This window comes from Rhincodon typus, chromosome 15, assembly GCF_021869965.1.
Source record: "Rhincodon typus isolate 14 chromosome 15, sRhiTyp1.1, whole genome shotgun sequence".
In the NCBI taxonomy this organism is placed as follows: domain Eukaryota; kingdom Metazoa; phylum Chordata; class Chondrichthyes; order Orectolobiformes; family Rhincodontidae; genus Rhincodon; species Rhincodon typus.
In genome coordinates, this window is record NC_063346.1 from 17,791,154 (window position 1) to 17,806,275 (window position 15,122).

At 40.7% G+C, this 15,122-nt stretch overlaps 2 protein-coding genes across 2 annotated transcripts in view; both read right to left on the bottom strand.

The window, feature by feature from the left end:
* Positions 1 to 8,917, bottom strand: part of LOC109926973 (calcium-transporting ATPase type 2C member 2) — a 61,609-nt gene extending 52,692 nt beyond the window's left edge. The window contains exons 1-2 of the mRNA XM_048605960.1: positions 8,891 to 8,917; positions 6,536 to 6,685 (exon numbers count right to left, since the gene is read on the bottom strand). Coding sequence (XP_048461917.1) covers positions 6,536 to 6,685; positions 8,891 to 8,917 — 177 coding nt within the window. The remainder of the gene's footprint in view (positions 1 to 6,535; positions 6,686 to 8,890) is intronic.
* A 1,633-nt stretch (positions 8,918 to 10,550) lies between these two features.
* Positions 10,551 to 15,122, bottom strand: part of wfdc1 (WAP four-disulfide core domain 1) — a 52,417-nt gene continuing 47,845 nt past the window's right edge. The window contains exon 7 of the mRNA XM_048605770.1: positions 10,551 to 13,839. The gene's annotated coding sequence lies outside the window, so the exon portion shown is untranslated. The remainder of the gene's footprint in view (positions 13,840 to 15,122) is intronic.

Sequence of the window (15,122 nt, forward strand, 5' to 3'; positions counted from 1 at the left end):
TGCAAAGCGGTCCCCGAGCCTCCGCTTGGTTTCCCCGATGTAGAGGAAGCCACACCGGGTACAGCGGATGCAGTATACCTCATTGGCAGATGTGCAGGTGAACATCTGCTTGATGTGGAAAGTCTTCTTGGGGCCTGGGATGGGGGTGAGGGAGGAGGTATGGGGGCAGGTGTAGCACTTCCTGCGGTTGCAGGGAAAAGTGCCGGGTGTGGTGGAGCTGGAGGGGAGTGTGGAGCGGACAAGGGAGTAGTTTCAAAATCTCCCCTCCCCCCACCGCATCCCAAAACCAGTCCAGCTCGTCCCTGCCTCCCTAACCTGTTCTTCCTCCCACCTATCCCCTCCTCCCACCTCAAGCCGCACTTCCATCTCCTACCGACCAACCTCATCCCGCCCCCTTGACCTGTCCGTCCTCCCTGGACTGACCTATCCCCTTCCTAACTCCCTACCTACACTCACCTTTACTGGCTCCATCCCCGCCTCTTCGACCTGTTTGTTTCCTCTCCACCTATCCTCTCCTCTATCCCTCTTCTATCCGCCTCCCACTCTCTCCCTATTTATTTCAAAACCCCCTTCCACTCCCCCTTTTCTGATGAAGGGTCTAGGCCCGAAACGTCAGCCTCTCTGCTCCTATGATGCTGCTTGGCCTGCTGTGTTCATCCAGCCCTGCACCTTGTTGTCTCAGATTCTCCAGCATCTGCAGTTCCTACTATCTCTGATTCACACTTCAAGAGAGGTAGTTAAAAAAGAAATTAAAGAGTTAAGAGTGACACTTCATTGGGATTGAGCACCTGTAAAGGAGATTGCTCAGAAATACATTGAAATTTTGTTTTGTTGTTTATGTTATAATCTTTCTAAATTGTCATATATATATATACATACAAAAACTTTTTTGTGTGTTATAAACTTGTGATCTTTTCTTAAAGAACACTGGCAGCCCCATTTGAATTTATTTTCAGTGACTAACCGCCAAGAAAACCAACTGCAAAAATTAAACTTATGATCAATCAAGCCAGTTTTCACTCTGGGATTTGACTTGTCCAGTATTACCAATGGCTAGGATTATAATATTCATTTCATCCTTCCAAAGTAATAACCCTCCCTGCCTTCTGTGATTCCTACTCACTTACTGGGGACAACTTGGTGGCTCGGTGGTCAGCACTGTTTCCTCACAGCGCCAGGGACCTAGGTTCAATTCCACCCTCAGACAACAGTCTGCACATTCTCCCTATGTCTACGTGGGTTTCTTTTGTGTACAAAGATGTGCAGCAGAAGTGCATTAGCATGCTAAATTGTCCATAGTATCCAACATAGTGTAGGCTAGATGGGTTAGCCATCGGAAATGCGGGGTTACAGGGATAGGCTAGGGGGACAGATCTGGTTGGGATGCTCTTCAGAGGGTTGGTGTAGACTCAATGGGCTGAATTGCCTACTTCTACACTGTGGGGCTTCTATGATCCTACGAACTCACCCCCCTATCCTGCTCCTGTATCACTACTGACCACTTTTCCATCTACTTCCACTGCCCTCAAACCCTTTCTTTATCTTAGTACAGGAAGAATTGGCCCATATGGGGGCTGCAAGGTGGCAGATATCAGGTCTCTCATTCTGAATGAGGAGAAGATACTCAGCCTAGGCGGAGAAGAGGATAACCACTTCTGCAGGAACAGAGAGACCTCAATGGACACTCAATCCATTCAGTTTCATGTGTGCTGCTGCTATGCCATTAAAACCAATACTTAATCTGCACAAGCTTTTATCCATCTTACACATCTAATTCCTTCTTTTCTCTTATGCAGGCAGGTATATTACCCAATGAACCTCTATTAGGAAGAGGTCAGCATCAGAAGCCCTCAGCACCACCTCTACCTCTGAGGAGGAAGCCACTGAACACTCAGAGGATGCACTAACAGGACTTTCATGGGGACCCTTCACCAGCTTAGAGATTTTCCCTTTTTTCCTGTATTAAACTCAGGAGCACAGTCTGGTGAATACATCATAAAACATGTCTCTGTAGCTGGTCGAAGGATAAACACCTCAGGTCTCTGGTAATCAGGGTACTTTCAGAGACAATGTACTGCTCAGCCCCAGGCCACTATGATGGTTCTCTTCACCATCAAAAAATGGACTGTTTCATACCACAGACCATTGTCATTACTGTACATGTTTACAGTTAGTGTGCAAGCATGGCAAGCATTCTTTTCCAGTGACAGCTGTGGAATGTGTTTATGAAAACAAAACTTTACGTGTCACTTTTAAGTGCCTAAATCTGATTCCATTTTCTTAGCTGACATGACAAGGAGGCAATTAGTATGCACATGCAATGTTAATGATTGATTGATTATTAACTCTGAATGTACATTCTTGGACAGTGAATGGCGTACAAATTGAAGCCAAATGAATCACATTACTGAAATACTGGAGACATAGTTACTGGAATTTCACTTAGCAGAGCCTACAATTCCAAACATCTTACAATTCCACCCGAAAGGAAGATAAAATCACTTGCTCCATCCACTTTGTACATGGCATTAGTAATTTTGTGTTATTGCTTTGATCTGCCAATGGAAAGATTCCAACTTAGTTTTAGTGAGTGAGTTGCAGGCTCTGCCTATGACACACAAACTCTCCCCATCCTTTATGCCGCTGTCCCTGTGGTCCCTGTGATTATTCCCCTCACCCTGTTTCATTTCAGCCCCTTTATAAAGCCAACAATGTTCCTACGTTACCCCGGAATCCACGACAATGGAAATTCTCATGCCCTTGTTGGCCCTATACCTTCCTTCCACAGAGGTCAGAGTTACCATGAGTTGTTTCAGTAGCCCCTCCAGAGCTCCCAGTACCTTCCTGTTCACAAAGTGGTCCCATAGTACCATTTACAATTGACCCCCTATGACTGTCAGCATTCCCTCAATAACTCCAGTACAATGAAGCCTATCCCTAAACTTGTTGTGCCTGTTTTCCACAGGAGTCCAAGGACTGATAAGCCCCCAACCATAAGGGACCAAACCCCCAGGTTCTGACTGTATCCTTCCTCCTGGACTGACTTGGAAGGACAGCTTGGACTGACCAGCCCTCTGACTGATGTCTCCACAGCAGCTCGATTGACGTACCTGTGATGTCCCAACCAGTTGCATTTGATCTACAGAATGGACCATGGCCCAATCACTGGATCACATGGAGCCCCGAACATATCCATTCATTTGACTGTGCAGTGCTCTGTAATGACACAAACTGCCTGCCACTGCCTCTGCAATGCAATGCAGTGCTGTTACTGAGCACTGAAGGCTCTCTGTGCTAAGAAAGCAATGTGGCTCACATAGGAGCCAGCAGCCTATATATCAGTGCATGAGTCAATGAGTGCCCACTAAGAAAGCAAGCGAAGTATACAGTCTGGCAGCATTCTAGTGAGCACAAAATGAGTGAGTGCTAAGAACACAAGTCAAGAACAATAAAATGCATCCAGTGCAGATACATGAGATTCACGACTATCCTGCACACAAAGTCACCGAGCTGAAACATGCAAATTCTGGATGTCCCTCAGCACCAAAGTAACGTTGAAGAGCTGAAGTGATGTGTGAGTTGGCCTAAGAGCACTCATGCTGGTGTGGGTGAGACAGGTAGTTTGACAATACCAATTTACATGGACGCAAGCTCAAGGAGGATGGTAGCCGTGGACCCTGTGGGCACATTCTGGTGAAGAAACTGTTGACTTGAGACAATTACTCACACGTTAGGAATTTGCATCATCTATCTTCTCAGTTGGGGACGAGAATTGGAAGTGGCATATAGATTAAGATATTTGGGGCTTTAATGCGATGCCAATGCCTGGACATAATGTGGTCGTCACTCAATGACAAGATTCTGAAGCCATCGTTTGAGGCTTGTGGGGAAATAAAACGCTTTTCAACGTAGCATTCTGATGTTTTCATTATCTCTGTATTGTCCCAAATTTCTTACCATTGATCATGTTACATGAGGAAGATTCAGCTCTAAACAAGCTGTTCTCTGAACCACACGTGGCTCAGCTGAAATGTTCTTTGATGCAAGCAGCTACTTCCGATGCTGTTGCCAGGAAGGTCACAGGTACTGTGACAACAAGGTGCAGGGCTGGATGGACACAGCAGGTCAAGCAGCATCTGTGCATGCATTTGTAGTGAGTACAGTCCCTGCAGTTATGCTGGCATCAAATACAGCCATGAGAAAAAATAGCAGAAGTTTGGAAGAAACAAGAAGAAAACTGATAAACTATAAACTTGTAGGGGAAATAAAAATGATGCAACTAACGGGTTTCCTGAAATGCTTTTGAATCCATCGCAGGATGTGTGCATCACTGGCTAGGCAAGAATTTATTACCCATTACCAATGACCCTGAGAACAGTTCAGAGTCAGATATATTGCTGTAGATCTGGAGTCACAAATAGGCCAGACCAGGTAACAACATTAGATTTCCTTCTTGAAATGACTTAGTGAACCAGATGGGATACAATTGACAACAGTTATCATTAGGCTACCTTTTTAAAAAAGTTCCAGATTTCTATTGAACGTTAATTCACCATCCGGGGTTCAAATGCACATCCACAAAACATTAGCCTAGGAGTTGCTGGATTCCTTGTCCAGTGACATTACCACTGCATCACTGCCTCCCCTTAGTCAAGGCTACTCACTTATCCACTTACAATACGTTATGTGCAGATTTATTTCTGTGGCAGTTATAAAAGTGGAAGTAGTTTGCTTCTTTATCTACTTTCATGTTTGGTGCAATACTCACATACTTTAAAAAAGAGAGTTAGCAATGGAGATGCACTACAGTAATAGCAGCATACTAAACTATTACATAATATAACATTCCCATGTTTTGAAACACAAATTTCAATCTAAAATGTTACAACAGATTTGCTCATGCAGAAGTTGATTTCCGATGTAGTATAATTCAGGCAGACAGGGTGTGTTCTGCCCACTTGAACAAATCAGTGTGAGGTTTGCTTATTCCTTGGGGCTATTTCATAAGCAACAAAGAGGCTTCACAGCAACAACAACGACATCATGGTTACAGAAAAGGAGGCTCCTCAGCCCTTCAAGTCTGTGTTGGCTATCTGAAAGAGAAATTCACCTTATGCCACTCCCTTGCTTTTACCCCATAGCTTTGTGCATTCTTCCTACTGTTATCCAACTCCCTTTTGAATACTGTGATTGAACATGACTCCACCACACTCTCAGCAGGGCTTGCTCCAGGTCCCAACCACATGCTGCATGAAAACAGTTTTCCTCATGTGGCCATTGTCAATTATCTTGAATTTGTGCTCCCTCATTCTCAATCCTTCAACCAATTAGAACAACTCATCCATGACCTACTTTGTTCAGATTTCTTGTTGTTTTGATAACTTCTATCAAATCTCCTCTTAAATGTCTCTTCTCCAAGGAAAACAGTTCTAATTTATCCAATCTATCTCCAGAACTGAAGTTTCTCAAGCCTAGAATCACTTCCGTGAATCTTTTCTGCACCTTCTCTAATGTTCTCATATCATCTCTAAAGTGTGGTTATAGCATCATAGAATCACACAGCACAGAAACAGACCCTTCAGTCCAACTCGTCTGCTCCAAACAGACATCTCAATCTCACATAGTCTCATTTCGCCCGTATTCCTCTAAATCTTTCCTGTTCACATACCTATCTACAGGCCTTTTAAATGTTGTTAGAACTGGATGCAATACTCCAGCTGATGCCCTTAGAAATTTACATAGATTTCTTGCTTTTGCACTCCATCTTCCTATTAACAAAGCTTAAGATACTTATATGCATTATTAATCATGCTTTCAACCTGTCCTGCCACCTTCAATAATTTGTTCACAGTTTCCTCTGCTCCTGTACTCTCTTTAGAATTGCACCCGTTAGTTTATATTGTTCTTCCTTCCAAAATATATCACTTTACACTTAAATTCTAACTACTACATTTTCACTCTTTCCACCACACAGTCCACATCTTTTTGAGGTTTTACACTATCTGCCTTACAGTTCACAATGGTTCAAGTATTGCACCTCCCTTACAAATATTAAATTCAGTCCTGTACACCAAGATCTAGGATATCAGTCTATACCAAGAAGTGTAGGGACCTAACATTGGCTACTGACTATGTGTGTTCAATTCATTGTTTCCAAGGATTATACCTTCTAGTTACTGAAGCAAAGAAATACAGCACAGCTCTTTGAAAGAGGGACATAACTGCATAGCAGCTAAACAATATACAGTTACAGTTTTTTAAAGAGTTTGATTTATTAGACTGGTTCCATTATCCGATTAGTTTTATTATCATGAAATAATTTGAAAGCAGCTTTTTTGCCTACTGCCTCTTAGAAGAGAGAAAAGATAACAACAGGCTAAGTTATAAGTTGAAAATGAGATGGAAAAGCAATTTCAAGCGCAGGTGACAGACTTAAAAATTAATGCATAGTGCAATATTTCAGGATTTTTTAATTCCTCTTCAGTCTAAATGTACATTTTAGCTTGAGAAAACAGTGATTTATTAAAACAGATACCTTTCCATTGCCACATCGTACCAGGGTTCCCATGAATGCAATGTTTTGAAGAGAAGTCAGATCCCCAGATTCTGTCAAGGTTGTAGTACTTTTGTTACAAGCTTCTGATTCCCCTGTAAAACTTGATTCATCGATCAACAGATCAACAGCCTAAATTAAAACCAAGAGACCAGTTAGTTTTAATATCTAGGTCAAAACAAAATGCAACATGTTGAAAGTTAATAGGATATTTCTATTTATTAATAAAATGTTGGTGCGTAAACAGAAATTGCAATCATTAGTTGAAAAACAAACTTCTTGAACTTAGAGCCATAGAGATGTACAGCATGGAAACTGACACTTTGGTCCAACTCGGCCATGCCAGCCAGATGTCCTAAATTAATCTAGTCCCGTTTGGCCCATATCCCTCTAAACCCTTCCTATTCAGATAGCCATCCAGATGCCTTTTAAATGTTGTAATTGTACCAGCCTCCACCACCTCCTCTGGCAGCTCATTCCGTGTATTCACCATTCTCTGCATGAAAATGTTCCCTGTTAGGTCGTTTTTAAATCTTGCCCCTCTCACCTGAAACCTATGCCCTCTAGTTTTGGACTCCCCTACTCTGGGGAAAAGATCTTGACTAGTTACCTTATCCATGCCCCTCATGATTTTATACACATCTATAAGGTGACTCCTCAGCCTACGATGCTCCAAGGAAAATAGCCCCAGCCCATTCAGCCTCTTCCTATAGCTCAAACCCTCCAACCCTGGCAACATCCTTGTAAATCTTTTCTGAACCCTTTCAAGTTTAACATTGTCTTTCCTATAGCAGGGAGACCAGAAATGAATGCAGTATTCCAAAACTGGCCTAACCAATGTCCTGTACGGCTGCACCATGACCTCACAACTCCTATGCTCCTAATTGACCAATAATGGCAAGTTGTACCAAAAGCCTTCTTCACTATGCTGTCTACCTGTGATTCCACTTTTAAGGAAATATGAACTTGCACTCCAAGGTCTTTTAGTTCAGAAACACTCCCCAGGATCTTATCACTAAGTGTGTAAGTCCTTCCCTGATTTGCCCTACCAAACTGTAACGCTTCACATTTATCTAAACTCCATCTGCCACTGTTCAGCCCATTGGCCCATCTGATCAAGGTCCAGTCGTACTGTGAGGTAACCTTCTTCACTGTCCACTACAACACCAATTTTGGTGTCTTCTCCAAACTTACTAACCATAACTCCTATATTCACATCCAAATCATTTTGATTTATTCCTTTAAAAATGTCATGGTGTGTGCTATGTTTGGCTGAAGCTCCAGCTTTTTTTGTTTCACACTCTTTCATCCTTTTGCATGGAAATGGCAACTAACATTGGCTCAACAGCTCTGTTGCTTCCATAACCCAACACAAATAGACCTGCTGTCCACACACAACACTGATCTAGTTAGCTGACAAAGCACGTGGCACAGTGGTTAGCATTGCTGCTGCACAGCACCAGGGACCCAAGTTCAATTGCAGCCTTGGGTGATTATCTGTTTGCATGTTCTCCCTTTCTGTGTCAGTTTCCTCCCACAGTCAAAAGATGTGTAGGTTAGGTGGATTGGTTATGCTAAACTGCCCTGTAGTATGCAGGATAGGGGGTGGGTCTGGGTGGGATGCACTTCAGAGGATTGGTGTGGACTAGATGAGCCAATTGTAGGAATTTTATGAAGTACTCATTTTTTTTTTTGCAAGTGGAGTCACAATGTAAATATAACTTCTGCACTGCTATAGATCAGGCTTGTACCTGTAGTGTTCAGGTTCACAAAACAGGGATGGCAGGACTGACAAATGAAGAGAGATTGGATTTGTTAGGACGAAATTGACTTGAGTTTAGAAGGGAGAATCTCGTAGAAACCCATAAAATTCTAATGGAACTGGACAAGGTAAACTGAGGAAATATCTTCCCTATGACCAGGAAGTTCAGGACCAGAAATAGGCTAGTCAATAAGACTGAGATGAGGGGAAATTTCTTCACCCAAAGAGTGGTGGGCCTGTTGAATTTTCTGCAGCAGAAGTATGCTGAGGCCAAAGTATCGAACACTTTCAAGAAGAAAATAGATATAGTATTAGGGTATGGGACAAAAGCAGGAACAGGGTACACAGTTGGATGGTCAACCATGGTCATATACGAAGGGAGGAGCAGGTTTGAAGGGCCAAATAGCTTGCACCTTTTTTTAATGTTTGTGTTTTAAGAAAAATCACAGCTCATTAAAACTTCACATTCAGATGTTGTTTTCCTTGATCCGGAATAATCATTCTTATATTGATTGGTAAGCAGTGTAGGTTGGTTTTACTTGAAAATCTCACACAAGTTTGTGTCAAAGACAAACTGATAACTTGCTGTTAAAGAGCAACATATCGATACATCTTAGTCTGGTATGGTGTTGCTTGGAGTCCTCTTGCTTTCTGTCATGTGGTGTCAACTCTAAAAAGTAACACAAGTATCATCAGGTATATTGGTAGGAACTTACCTCTTGTGTCCAGAGCCTTAGTTTGGGCCTATGGATTACTTAGTGGCCTACAGATTTAACATTTTTTAAAATTAAACCACTGATTCATGATTGTTAAATAAAGAAATTAAACTGTGTTCAGTTAAACTATTAAATAAGATTAAAATAAGTGTTTGAGACGAGAGAAAGTGACTGTCCTCAATATTTCAAAACAATGATTGACTGCTCGATTGTTATGGTTTGAGAATATAATTGTAAGAGAAGCTATATTATGGAGCTCCAATTAAGACTGGAAAATAAAGAAAATGTGTTGTCTTTGTCTCCTTCATTTCCAGAGTCTCGTCGAAACTGAAAAAGGCCATAGATAGACTCTCAATCAAACACAAAATGTTGGAATTCAGAAGAAAAAGATCAAAAAAAGAACTGAGCAGGTCAGGCAGCATCTGTGGAGAGATTAAATATTTTAGGTTGAGATAACCTTTCATCAATAGCGTTCTGCTGAAAGGGCATTGATTTAAAATGTTGACAGCTGATGATAGCTTTAATATTTAACTGTCAAAGGATTGCCAGAGCATCTGTGGATCAGAAAAGCAAATTTTTTTTCACCAATATTTCCTCTCCTAATTGTTGCTCAGTGACTGTTGCTAAATGCATGAATGAACAGCAGGATTTGGCTCAGGTGTGATGCCCTTTTAAAGAACTAGTTTGTGAGCGTTCATACATCAACCAATTATTGGGTGGCATGGTGGTTAGCCCTACAGCTTCACAGCACCAGGGAATCCAGGTTCAATTCCACCCTCAGGCGACTGTTTGTGTGGAGTTTGCACATTCTCCTTGTGTCTGCATGGGTTTTGGCTACATGTCCTGGTTTTCTCCCACAGCCTGAAGGTGTGTAGGTTAGGTGAATTGGCTATGCTAAATTATCCAATGTCCAGGGATGTGCAGGCTAGGTGGACTGGCCATGGGAAATGCATGGTTTCAGGGATAGGATAGGGGTGGCTCTGGGTGTGTTGATCTTTGGAGTGTTGGGATGGGCTGAATGGCCTGCTTCTGCACTGTAGGATTCTATAATTGACTGAGATACTAGAAATTGATTGGACATATGACCGTATACAGCCAGCAAGTTGTGAGTAATGGGGATTGGACGATTGGACGATTGACAGGCAGGAGGGGAGATCCTTGGGTCTGCATTTGGGAGACATGGTTAGCTGGGAGGATGGACAGACAGATGATAACATGGAGAAATGGTGATAGGCGCTCCTATTCTATCCCCTCTTCAATTGATTTGAATTCCTTCTATGTACAGTTATTTAAAACAAACTGTTCAGATTTATTGCGTCACATGGAACTTTCTGGCCCCAGAGGCAGAGCATTACCCAAGTAACACAAGCACGTTGGCCTCTGTTTATGATTCAAAAATGCTGTGGAAGAGACCAATTAATCAGACAATCAGTTTTTTTTTGGTAAAAATCTGATTTGTTACATGTTCATACAAGAAGGAACTAAATTAAGACCAACCATCTTGCATTGTTTTGGACAGCCTTTAATTTAGAATTTTACTTCAGTTGCCACTGGTGCAAAGTGAACAATAATAAGTATTTGAACATTACACAAAATCTTTCGAACTATCACACAAGATATTTAGCACCATGTAAAAGAATCTGAGATATTGATAATTGCACAGAAGTACAAAATCGATCATCAACGTAAATGGAGGCAGATTGTTATTCAAAAATCAGTGAAACGAATGAATAACTGTAAGACATTAATTGCACAATTGAGGTACTCAAGTCATGAGTGACTAAGTACAATGGAGAAAATACATTATAAATTGAAATGTAATTCTTGTGTTACTTAATGTTAAAAGTCTTTAGTATGAAATAAGAAAAAAGTGTATTAAAGAAGGAAGCTAACAACTACTATGACTATGTAAAAAGGTCAAAATGGTAGATTTATACAGGAATGATATTGGCTAAATTATGATACACATTGATGGCGATGATTCAAACAATATGCTGGTTTAAACAAACTACTGTGGATGCTGGAAATCTGAAATTTAGTTAAAAAAAAACTAGTTCCAACAAATCACACTGGACTCAAAACATCAACTTTGTTTCTCTCTCCACTGATGCTGCCAGGTCTCAATTTCTCCAGCACTTTCAGTTTTTATTTAAGATGCTAGCTCATGTAATTGTGTTTGACTGGCTTTTTAAGTCAAATGTTTTAGTGCAAGAAGCATCAAATGATGGGTAAAATGTTTCAGATTGAAGGTAGGTACTTGTTTTAAAACCAAGAGGGAGGACAGCCTTGTGTTTTTTTTTCAGAAAAAAATAGCATTGGCAGATAGATTTCTTATATTTCACAGAAAGCATCAACCATTGTGATGTTTGAGGACACATGAGGAGGGGAGAGGTCCCTGGGGTTTGGAATGCCCCAGCAGTGAAAAGGGGAAACCATTAGAATGGATGGTTTAGTTTGTGGTGCTTGAGGGTTAAGAACAGTTAGGGACTGGGTTTCTGCATTCTGTTAGCCTTAGGGGCTAATACCGAGACTGTGGGAGCGTCATGAAAGGGGAAAACAAGTGTCCAATCACAGCTTGAGAGTCGAGAACTGCCAACTCTTTCTACTCCTGTCCTTGTCATTTTAATCGTGTATTACTCATTGGTGTCAGAAGTTTGCCAGATCAATGAGTGCACACTGACCTTCAAGAAGGCAATGACTGGGTGAAGAGCAGCATTCAGAGAGAAAGGACACTTAATGAGACCGGGGGAAGGAAAATGTGAGTTGTATGATAGACCAGTGGGAAAAGATTGAAAAGGATAACTTCTTTATAACTGTATCCTTGGTTAGAGTATGGATGCACTTCGCCTGCATCCTTACTCTACGTTTGGTTATTACAATGGTCTTAGAAAAATAAAAATAAAGTTAAAAGGAAAGCTTAAGGCTGAAACTTCAAGGTGTTTCTGAAGCTGAGAAATGAACAGCACCAGCTGAAAACAAAAAAAAAGCTGGAGATCACAGCCAGTCAGGCAGCATTCATGGAGATAAAGTAAGCTCAAAAACATAAGCTGCTGGAAAACCTCAGCAGGTCTGGCAGCATCTATGAAGAAAAAAATCAGAGTCAAAGTTTCGGGTCCAGTGACACTTCTTCAGAACAGATTTAAGATAGTTTGGGAAAAGCAGCAATGGAGGCTGAAATAACTTCATAGAGGCTGGTATCTTGTCACCAAGTCACCCTTTATTTACATGCGCACCGTACACTGACTGTGGCCAACCAGCTCAGAGTCAGTCCCCAAGGTTAGCAAACTCTCTTTACTCCCCTGTTTGTATAAGTCAGCCGGGGCTCCCTGGCCGATCCAGGTTAACAGCCCCAATCAAGGATCTCATAGACAATAAGATCTACCTGGTTCCAATCATTACAGAGGCATAAGGAGACATTTTCTTACTCAGCGAGTGGTTGGGATCTGGAACTCAGTGCCTGAAACAGTGGTGGATGTGGGGTCAATTGAGGTTTACATGAGGGAATCTTACAAAAGGAAAATTGTGCCCAGCTGTGGAGCAAAGGCAAGGGAGTTGAACGGCTCATTTATTAGTAATCAGGTAAATTTAGAGAGCTGAGATAACAAGGTGTAGAGCTGGACGAACACAGCAGGCAAAGCAGCATCAGAGGAGCAAGAAGGCTGACATTTTGGGCCTAGACCCTTCTAAGTCTTTTACTCTGGAGAAGCATGGACTTTGATATTTGGACTATTCATAAAAGCTACATCCCCAACATACCTCTAAGTTGCAAAGGCACAGAATCAGGTTAGATGCTAGGAAGAACCTGGTGCAAATGTCAATCTTTGGAATAAATTTCCTGCATTTGCATAACTGCATATTCAGTCCAAGTATTCAAAAGAGAGGTGGGCTAGTTCCGATGTGTGATAAGCATCTGTAATATTCAGAAGCAAAATGGACAATCTGAGGTTAATGTCAGCTGTAATTAAACTCCAGGAGCTTGCTTGTTTGATTGCCTTCAGGATGGGAAAGGAATTTCTCAGCGTTTCTTTCTTAAATTGACTTAAAGCTTTCTGTTCTTATTTTAACTTTCCCAGGACATCGTGTTATTGGGATGGGAAAGTGGGAAGTGTGGGCTAATGATGACTGTAAGTTACACTATACTCATGCACAAATGTCATGGAGAAAATGAACCTGGGAGATAGAGTCTACAGGACAAAGCTGGGAATGTGTCACAGAGTAAAAAGAGCACTCAAATAAAAAGCAAAATACTTCAGATGCTGGAAATCTCAAGTAAAAACAAAATATGTGCTGAAGAATGGAAACAGGTCTGACCGCGTCTGTGGAGATAGAAACAGAGCTTATGTTTTGAGTAGAGTTATAACAGACACAAAACATTAACTCTCTTTTTCCACGGGTTCTGTCAGACTGGTTGAGTTTCACCTTCATTTTCTATTTTTATTTTAAGTAAAAGGAGCAGACTGGCTAACAAAAAGAAAATCCCAGTTAAAGAGTTCAAAGTATGACAAGCATATGTGACACCAAGGGAATAACTGACAATCAAGCCACAATTAAATGTGATAAAAAATATCCAGCAACCCAAATATCATAAATGTTAAAAATAAATGCTATGCATAGGAAGCATTAAATATACTTTTATACCAGGTTTGTTGAGACTTACTTTATAATCTGTTTGTTTGCAATTCCACTTATATTCACTTGAGAAATACAATCATGCTTTTCCAATGTAAAATGATTTGTAAAGAGTGTGCAACTTTTACAGTACGCTTGCTTGATATTGCATTTGAGGTCCAATTGCTGCAGAGTTTGGCCTTCAGAAGGTCCATATGAATGAGCAAGCAAATAAACATAAAACAAATGGAGCTTATCACTACATGCATACATATTTTACATAATACTCATCCTTGGAAAACAAAAAAAAACATTTTATTCCATTTGTTAAAATTGGTAAATGAAGGCCATTAACAAAGGAAAACATGCAATAAAAAAATGTCAGTTTTATGAACTCAGCTGAAAAAGTGATCTGTGCAGTACAAAATGTGTGCTCACTTGCTTCTAACTTGATAAACAAAAAAAAAGAACATTTTGATACTGGTTAAATACTGTTACAGTGTTATATCTGTGTTTATAGCCTGTACATTATGTTACTCTACTTCAAAGTAATCCATTATCAGGTGTTCCGAAATATTTGATTGAAGTGTGAAAGTGAACTATGAATGGAAACCTTTTCCACATTGAAATTATGTCAATTAGTAGCAGTTCCTTGACATTTGACAGGAAGTAAGCTATAAAAGACAAGCACTGTAACCAAGGTGAAGCAGATTGATTGCAAGTTGAATGGGATAGGAGAGGTGATGGCATTGTGGCTGTGCCATTGGACTTGTATTCCAGAACTCCGGGTTAATGTTCAGGAGTCATAGATTCAAATCCCACCAGGGCAGATGGTTAAAATTTGAATTCAGTAAAAATCTGGCTTAACAGCAATCATGTGACCATTGTCAATTGTTGCCCCCACAGAAGAAAAACACATCTGCTCTGCTAATGTCCTTTACCATTGGTCTGGCTTTCAGGTGACTGTAGCCCCACAGCAATGTCATTGACCTTTAATTAACCTCTGGATAATTAGGGATGAGCAATAAATGCTGGTCTAGCCTGTGACACCCACATCACAAACAAATGAAAGAAAAAAAAAGCTAAAGAACAAATTGGTTCAGTTGTCGGTTTCCTCAGTTACAATGCACAAATGTGACAGATTTATTTTTGTTGCTGAATAATATGCTCACATTTCTAGTGAATAATTTAGCATTCCACATTATATCAAATGTAACGTTGTTTATAAATCCTAACCTGATGTATAAATGTAATGACATTTCGTACAAAATTAATGCAACAATCTTCTCAAATTCAGCTATTCATTAGTCAAAAATAGATCGGTGTTCACGTGAGGTGTTATTACATAATTGAGGTCCAACAAGGTTTTACCTTTGTTAACATATTAAGTACACAACCATTTATATGCTTAATTTTAAATACTCTGTATGAAACATTTCATATATTTCCACCCTTCTTAAAAAAAAACTAATGCCTACTCCCT